This window comes from Gossypium raimondii, chromosome 8 (genome assembly GCF_025698545.1).
Source record: "Gossypium raimondii isolate GPD5lz chromosome 8, ASM2569854v1, whole genome shotgun sequence".
Lineage (NCBI taxonomy): Eukaryota > Viridiplantae > Streptophyta > Magnoliopsida > Malvales > Malvaceae > Gossypium > Gossypium raimondii.
The window spans coordinates 59,967,171-59,976,727 of NC_068572.1; the positions used below are offsets into that span (position 1 = coordinate 59,967,171).

The 9,557-nt window shown below is 29.5% G+C and overlaps 1 protein-coding gene across 1 annotated transcript; it reads right to left on the reverse strand.

The window, feature by feature from the left end:
- Positions 1–369: 369 nt before the first annotated feature.
- On the reverse strand, positions 370–2,274 carry LOC105793739 (uncharacterized). The gene is made up of 3 exons (XM_012622584.2): positions 2,098–2,274; positions 1,798–2,000; positions 370–837 (listed from the first exon to the last, which is right to left on the reverse strand). Exons 1-3 carry the CDS (start codon positions 2,188–2,190, stop codon positions 519–521), a joined length of 615 nt encoding a protein of 204 aa, XP_012478038.1. The 5' UTR covers positions 2,191–2,274; the 3' UTR covers positions 370–518.
- Between the last annotated feature and the right edge of the window lie 7,283 nt (positions 2,275–9,557).

Below are 9,557 nucleotides of genomic sequence, written 5' to 3' on the forward strand. Positions count from 1 at the left end.
AGATGTATATAAATGGATTGACTGCCCATGCCATGTGGTCCTTCTTGAGGTCAAAGTGTCATTCATTGATCTTTTACTAGGTTGGCAATATGATGTGAAGTGATCAAGATGTAAGGTATATAGGCGACGAGTGATACATGTATTGTCAGTATGATTAGATTGTCAATGATAGTTGTATGTTTTTAACAATCTGGTGGAACATATTCTCTAACGAATGAGGAGAACGCTGGTGAATCATGCTAGACAGCGAGAGTGATAATTCAATGAAGCTGTATGTGTAACAATTCATAATAGTTGACTCCGTTAAAAAAACCATGCATGCACATTAATCAAAACAATGTCCAATACACAATGTACAAAAACCACCCATTACGTCAAGGAAAATAAAATAACTTTCACAATTCATAAGCTTTAATATTTGACCCATGCCAATGCAACCACCAAACAGATTTTTAAGACTAACGCACGTCGGACGAACAGCCGGAGAATCGATCTTCCGATAGTCGAAAACTTTTTGATCAATTGAATTGTCGCTTGTTATAAGCATCTCCATTTACAAAACCAGGATTCTCAGAGGGGAATTGAGGTTGTGCCATGACTATGCCACCTTGACTCGGAATTGGAGCATTGCTCGCATCCTTCGCTTTCGAGTTTAGGGTTTGATAATAGAAGACTCCGAAAATCGAACTTAAAGCGGACAAGACGGCTCCGACGGCAAAGACTCCGGGTTTGATAACATAGCAGTAGATGCCACCATCTTTGTAAACTTGTTCACCTCGTCGATCATTGAGTGCAGCACCAGTTAGCAATAGGCCGACTGCTGTCATAAATGTTATCCTGCATCAATATTTTGTGGATATAAACATAGAAAAACCTTAGGGTTCTGGGAAAAAAAATTAAGAAAATCGAAAACCAATTGGAAGAGTAATGTTTGGATTGATTTTGTCAAAATCATACTGGTTTGGATATTACTTTATTTGATTTCTATTGGGTTTGTTCTGTTTTGATCACAAATTAAAAACCATAATTCTTCAAATTGAATCGATTTGGACCATATTATGTTTTTTCATACAATATTAAGAGTGGGAGATAAGAGTGACACAGTTTAAATCCGTATCAAATGAATGTCGGACAAAAGTTTTAACCATTGTTCCATATTATTGTCATTATTTATTTAGTCTAATCTTTACTTTAATATTTAAATGAGAGAAAATGGATTAATAAAAAAATATTTCTTCAAAAATTTTAATAACCTGAACTGGGTTTTTGGAAAACAAGAATGTTGCACATTAACCACAGTTTTTTCTTCTCATCAAAATCAACCTAACTCGAAATAACTCCAAAGAGTTGGTATTTGATTAATTTGTGATACAAAATTTAATCAGGATTTTAGGTTACTGTGTATATATATACATACACAAAACGATAAGAAGAGATAAAACATTTAGTCCTTGAACTTAGTAAATATAATGAGTGATATTTTGAGATTGTGTCAAGTCATCACTTGAAATCTTTTAAAAGAAATTATAAAATCTTAAAAATACAAAAAAGAAGAAGAAGAAATAACTAAACTTTAAAAAATAGATGATGTCATGGAATAATTTTATAGTGCAACTTCATCGCACCTGAACGAAATCCAAATTTAAAAATTAAATTGAGAAAAAGTGTTGCCAGTTCGAGAAAAAAAGATTCAAGGACTAAAAAAAAAAAATGAAATTAAAAGAGTAATTATTATTTATCCTAAAAAGAAGAAGAAGAAGAAGAAGAAATCTACAAGTAATGTGATTGAAAAATTACCAAGAAACAATATAGAAGCAAAGAGCTTTAGTCCAATTAGAACTATGAGATTGAGCATTGTTTCTTTTGCAGCAAAAACAGCCAGTGGAGAAATTTATTATTATTTGACCCATCAGAAGCGTTGCTGCTGATATTAAGCTTAGAACCAGTGCTGGGCTTCGTGGATATACACATTCTCCCAGTTCCAGTGTAACTTGTGAAGCCTTTAAAACAAATAAAAGAAAATTAGTAAAAATAAAGAAACCCAATTAATTTTAGAAAAACCCCTTAAAATTTACAAATTTGATGTTTTGTTTTTACCTTAACCCTTGTAACTTCAGCTGCAAAGCCAGCACCTGCTGATATTATCCCCAAAAGGGCCACAACAAAGCATAAAGTTCCCTTTTTCTCCATCTCTTACACTTTCCTGGAAAATTTCTGTTTGGCTGATGGGAAAATATGTTACCTAGGAATGTCTGGATTTTGAGACCAAGGCCGCTTTGCTGGTTCTGAATTTTGTGTGATGGCTTTGGGATGACTTTATGCAATATTTATAGGATATTTGGCTAACATATTATATGAATTTATCAATTTATTTATTTATTTATTTTAAATGTAATTCATTAATCAGATTTAGTTTTTTTTTTTAATATTCTTCTTTGTCATTAGGGTATAGTGAACATGTAAGGCAGTCGTTTTTCTTAGTCAAAATGAAAGAATTATTATTTTATACATGTTAGTTATGTTTATTTTGGGATTAAACTGAGTATAATCGTAACTTTGCAAAGGGTTAAAATACCTAGGAGGCCCCTGTACTATAGGGGCTGAATCAAATTAGTGTCTAGATCCCTTTAGTCCTTAAACTATTAAAAAGAATCACATAAGTCAAAATTGTAACAAAATTAACATTTATTGTATAAAAATGTCTTGAAAATTATTATTTTACAATTGTTGTTCAATTCCAAACAAAAGATTTCATTTAGAACCATAAAAACTTTTAAAATATTAACTATTAAATAGTAAAGGATATTTTTGAATAACAAATGTTAACTCTATTCCAATTTGGCTTTTTCGCTTTTTAATACTATAGGGATTAAATTGATCCAGTTAATAGTAGAAAGACTAATTTGATCCAAATCTTATAATATAAGGACCTCTCAGGTACATTCACCCTTTGCAAAGGTACGCCAGATTTATTATAAAAAGAAAATTACAAGAAAATAGGAAAATTATTTATTGAGGGGAGGCCAACTCTATCAAGAGAATTTTGTGAAGTGTTATTCACTCAATAGGTTGATATTATCTTTGGGGTCTTTCCGACTTTGATTAAAACTCCAGTGCCTAAAGAGATAACTAGTGAACCATGTATGATTGTGCATGGTCTAACTCGAACCCATGGCCTAAATCTTATAGGACATTTTTGGTTAAGCATGTTTGTTAGCCCAAGGGCCTTATACACTAAAGGGCACGAGTTAAAATCTCATCAAGAGCAAATGTTGAGATATTCTTAGTCAAGGACCATGCATGCACGCATGGTTCATCTTATTAAGCACTTGACGAGGTGTTCCCATTATGTTGAACTCATCACCTCTTTAGGCATTTGAGCTCTCACAAAGTTGTGAGATAAAACCCCTACGGAGGACAACATCAACCTATTGAAGGGTTCGCTGACTCTTGACGGACAATACTTGACAGACTTCTCCCAACGGAATCGATCTCCCTACAACATTAATTACTAAAAGAATAAAAAATATATAAAATATAAAAAAATGGAATATAGATATTTTAAAAAGCATAACTTAGACAATTACTATGGTTATGTATAAAAAATAGTCAACTTATAATCATTCTTTTGGTACATATAATCATTTAATTTGCAAGCAAAAAGTATTTAGTAATGTAGGGTTGTTGGACCAACCGGCTATACCTATATGGAATAATGTTTTTCTAAAATTAAAATAATTTTATTTTAAGTAGGAATAATTTATGTTAATTTTTGGATGAGTCATCACATTCTTTTGAATTCAAAATGTTCTTTATTTCGATTCAACCATTTTAAATTTTTATAAATAAAATCAATTTTGAATTTGGGATTGGAATCAAAACTGCGGTTCAATTATCGTGACCTTTACACAGAAAACTCTCATGGAGGTTTACATATTAAATGGGGTTCATTTGATCCACTCGAACTGGTCTGATTCGAAAAACAAGTGACAAAGCCTATCTACTTGAAGCCTTGGTGGCCCAACAAAACATTTATGGGAAATTAGGACTACCTTGATAAATAGGGAAAGTAACCTTTGAAGATTTGTTATATGATAAGATTTGATTTTTTTTTTAATTTAGGAGATTATGTAAATTCCTTAATTGTAAATATGCTTCGATTTTGTTTGTTGATGTAACTCTAACTCGATCTATGCCGTCGATTTTGGGGGAACTCAACTATAAATAGAAAGCCTCCCCCTCAGTTGTAATCATCCATTGTTTACATTATTAGAGTTAAATAATATATTGAGAGCATTTACTCAAATACTTTGTGTGCATTGCTTTTCTGTTGTTATTTTGCTCTTTTGAGCTTTTTTTGTTTTTGAAATTACTTCAACTATAATTCAGTGCCTTAGAGGAATTCTGCGAGAATCCTTATTTTGAGAGAGTTAAGCTGATTTAAGTGCATTTGAAGCGTAAGAATCGCCTAAGGCCGTACGGATTGCGAGACAAAAAGTCTAACCCCATGACATAAGTATAAACTTATATATTATGAATGCATTATATTTCGAGTTCCAATCCTAAACATGATGTTACTTTTAGCGATTTTAAAATTATTTATTAATTATCTTATAATATAATTCATTGACAATATATCTTATACATAAACACAAATTCGTCAAAGGAATAATTATATTCATTAAAAAGGGAATAATTATATTCTTAAAAAGGAAAAAGTGTGGCATTAACATGTTTTTGGTTGGTTAAAGATAGTCAACCTTAAACTAAAAATAAGCATTTTTAAATATTTGTATTTAATATTTATATTTAACATAATTTAAATATAAGTATAAAAAATTCAATCCTAAACTTTTAAAAATAAGGATAAACTACATAGATAGTCACCCAACTATAAAAAATTTCATTTTAAGCATCCAAAATAAAAAAAATTACAATATAAGCACCCACGTTATATATAGTTCGATTATTTTGATTAATCCGTTAAAATCATAAACGGACAGCTAACGCGATAGTTAAAAATTGGTATAATAATAAATTTAGCTCTAAACTTTGACATATTATATCGATTTAATCATAATTTTAAAAATTAACTCTCAAAATTTACAAATATTCTCATTTTGATCCTAATTCTAAAAAATTAAAAAAATAAACATATATTTTAAATATAATAAATTTAAATTACTAAATAAAAATAATTATATTAAATAAAATAAAATAACAAAAACCCTTCCCACCCGCCCCTCTCCTCAACCCTTGTCTCTCTCCCTCTCCCCACACCGTCCCTTCCCTTTCTTCATCTTCGTCCTCCTCCTCACCTTCACCATTGTCTCTTTCCTCTTCTCCAAAAAAAGGGAAAAAAAAAATTATGTCAGTGAATAAAAAAGCAAGCAACAAAGAAGAAGATGTTTCTTTTCTTCCCCAGAAATAATTAGGGTTAACGAGTAGTGGTCCTGTTCCTGTGGAGAAGACGATTTCTCTATTAGTACATGTTGATAATTGAAACACTTATTTTGATAAAAACAAATCTGTTAACACTGACCGGAAAATAAATAACTAATTATAAAATCAGAAATTTATTATATTGTGGTAAATTCATTGCCTTAGAAACGGTTTTGCCTTGATCAGTGTAATCGTGTAGTGGACGTCGTCCTCCAAAGTTAATGTAGTGCTTCGATATTCGTACACCCGAATATGGAAGATGAGACTCAATTGGTGTTGCTTTTCTCAGAAAAATCATAGTAGAATCCGTTCCCGGGAAAGTTCGGAGAGTTGGAGGGGTCACAGTTGGTCTTTGCTTAAAACCCAAACTCCTAGATATTATTTTCACAGGAACAATTGAGGGTTAAATTTGTTATTATATCATTTTTTAACTGCTGTATAACATAAATACTTAAATTGTAAACTTTTTATTTTGGGTGACTAAAATAAAAAAAATTAATAGTTGAGTGATTATTTTTATAGTCTACTCTAAAATAATAAATATTGTTTTAGTATTGCATACATACCTATTCAAAATACCCTGAAATCCATTTCAAAAGAAGAAGAAAAAGATTATAAGTCATAATCGTGTTTTAGTTATTTTATATTTATACAAGTTTTAATAATTTAATAATTAATATTACTCACAATTGGTTGGGTGCAATTGTAAGACACATTATACTCTCGAGAAGAGAATGTAGATTTCAACCTCAGAAACAATATTATTGAGAAGGATAGCTACGAACTCTATACATAAACAGTAAAATACATAATGCCAAAAAAAAACATTATATACATTTGGATATAATCGTGTATTCGTATCATATAATATTTTAATTTTGTCATCTTCTTGTTTTCCAACATTATGAGGTGCAACTGTGTACAGTTCAGCAAAGGTCAACCTTAAATTTGATTGGTAATGTGAATGTTGAAAATCATTCTTTAAACATTCTTTTTAATTTAATAGAGTTGACTTCTAAAATGAAGCCAAAAATTAAGTGGAAGTGAATAATAGTAAAATATTTATTAAATAATTTTTGCAAAAGAAACAGAAAAGGTTCGTGATAATAGTATTATTTCAATATAATTAAAATAAGATAAAAAATTGTTTTAAGAGTTAAAAGATAAATAATAATTTTTTAAAGGGTCAAAATGCAATTCTATAATTATATCAATTTATAATTTCATAAATTTTAAAGAGATTAAAAGGTACTATTTTTAGAGATCAAAGTTGTCGAAACCACCTTTTTTTTGAAAAACAAAAAAGTTTAGTTGTCGACTTTGTAAATGAAAATGGGAGTCTCCACCGACCTTTTAAAAAGGTGTGGTCGGAACACCTTGAAGACGATTTTAGGTCTACGAATTTTGTGAAAATAGGTTCGGGAGTCGGTTACGCACGAGGAAGGGTTAGCACCTTCGTAACGCCCAAAATCGGTATCGAACTGATTGTTTAATGTCTTAGTGTCGAGAATTTGAAAAGATTTTAAAAATACGACCCTTCCTTTTTATTAATGTTAATTTTATAAAAGATGCTTGGATAAATCGAGGTGAGTGCTAAAGACCTTCTTGTCTCAGAGTAATAAAATGTCACATCCAATACGTTAGGACACGGCATTTTTAGTCCTCGAGAATAAGCCTGTCTTTTGATTTTCAAAACTCTTGCGATGAAGTTAAACAGGGATATTTAATTGCTTTAAGTCAGATGAAAAATTGAAACCCAATACGTTAGGGCACAATTTCTCAAAATTCCTAGCATTGAATATAGCCTTTATTATTTTTTAAAATCTTCATTTCGAGAAAACGTCATGTCACATCTAATACATTAGGACACGACGTATCGAATTCCCGAGAATGAGTTTCTATTTATGTTTTGATTAAAACATATCCTCGATTATTTAGATTCAACGAGGAAAATTGGAACCCAATACGTTAGGGCTCAATCTTTTCGAAGATCCTAAATGCCGAGCATTGCGTTGGTTTTGAAAACTTTTGTATGAAATAACTTTGACATTTGTAAAAAATGATTGAATAATAATGTACAACGCGAAATGGTAAATCGTAATTTAAATCATACGCTAATGAACAACAAAGATTCAATATACGAATAAACAATATTATATACATAAGAGCAACAATTTTATATCCTACATTATGCAAATACTAACATCCATATTAGCAAGCAAAATGAATTAAAAGGTTAATCTTAAAAAAATAACAAGCGAATTAAATAACACGTAACAAGTTTTAAATAACAAAAAAAAGTAACATGAAAGAAGAGAAATTATATATTAAAATAAGTTTAAAATAATATATATATATACATGAAAGTTTGAAATAAACCAAAATATAGTTAAAAACAAATAATTCAAATCAATAGTATACATACATATGAATAACAAAAATAATTTAATATAAGTTGTATACATAAAAAAATTAAATAGGGTATTATCATATAAATCTTTAAAGATGAAATATATAAAATGACTTTGAAAAGTATATTATAAAATAAAAGTTATTAAAAATATGTTATATTGGATTAATAAAAAAATGATTCATCACAAAGTTAAAATAATAATATATAATAATAATAAAATAGAAGAATTTAGGAATAATAGTGCATAATAAAGTAATATATATATATATGTAAAAACAATAAGTAACCGAAAATGTAACCAAATATAACAATAATGTCAATAAAAATAACAAATAATAATAAATTAATATTAAACTAATTAATAAAATAATGGGCTGATTTGGAATTAAAACAGAAATTTAGGGGTAAATCTGAAATAAATAAAAGGAAGAGGAGGCCGAATCGGGCACGCGAGGAACAAGGAGGGAGTAAAGCGGAAAATATCCCTGCCCTCCAAGACGGTACAAACTAGATTGAAACCAAACACAAACATATGAATTTTAAATTGTGGATTTTGAAGCTAGAGGCATAAATTTAAATTTTTCTATGGAAATTGTTGGCAAACGGTCAAGTCCCAACATATGAAAAAATAAAAACACTTTCTTATTAATATTTATTACCTTATAAAAATAATAAAATTTTAATCATATCTTATAAAAAATTTAAATTTTATAAATTTATTTTATAGAATAGGATGTTTTAAGTAACATATAATAATAAATAATATAGTCAAATAGTAAACATTACCAAGAAATTTTCATAGGATATATATTTATTAAATAAGTGATCTTAGAATAGCTTAATGTCCTAAACTTTTTTTTCATAAAAGCGATTACATTAAAACAATCTACTATTAAGTGATATCAGCTAAGTAGCTAATATGAGTAAATTTTTTACTAAAATTGGGACTTCAGTAAAAACTTACATCTCATTGTAATTTGAACTTGCAATTTTAGCCATATGATCAACAGTTTTATTGTGGTCCTTGGAAATATGTTGAAAACGTATTCTCCAATCACGACCCAAGAAATGATGAATCAGTTGTAACTTCCACATCCTACTATTTGTCACACCACTAGCTAAAATAGATTACACTACCAGAGCATTATCACACTCCACCTCTAATTGCCTAAAGTCAGAACTCATGTTAATTTTAGGCCATCTAAAATGGCTCTTACCTCGACCTTAAACAGTGATTCCTCTCCAATTTGCATAGTAAAACCACAAATCCATTTAACACAATGGTCTTGGAAAACCCCTCCAATTGAAGCAGACCCATTAGAGACCGAGACTGTTCCATCAGTATTTAGCTTAATCCACCCTCTCTCTGGTATCATCCAACGTTCACCTCTCACTCTTTGGACACGATAGACTTCACTTGACTTTGAATTCTCAAAACTAAAATTCAAGCTAAGTGGTTGCTTTCGTTTATGGACTCAATACAAAATTAAAGAAAAAAACTAAAAATAGAGTGGGATCTAAATTATAAATTAATAATACATAGTAATTCTATTATATGTATTATTTCATATTTAATTATTTATCTAAATATTACACCTTCATTTTCGGGTCTAACAATATATTTAACCCCAAATTTCAGTCGAGTATCAAATTGATTTTAAGGCACCGGAAAGCCGAAGAAAACTAATCAAATGTTTTCCGA

What these genes read in the sequence shown, in the direction of transcription:
- LOC105793739 (XM_012622584.2), bottom strand. Translation starts at nt 2,190, where the DNA reads ATGGAGAAAAAGGGAACTTTATGCTTTGTTGTGGCCCTTTTGGGGATA. An exon ending in CTGAAGTTACAAGGGTTAAG is followed by an intron (nt 2,001 to 2,097) that starts GTAAAAACAAAA and finishes TTTGTTTTAAAG; the next exon opens with GCTTCACAAGTTACACTGGA. An exon ending in TGCTTCTATATTGTTTCTTG is followed by an intron (nt 838 to 1,797) that starts GTAATTTTTCAA and finishes ATATTGATGCAG; the next exon opens with GATAACATTTATGACAGCAG.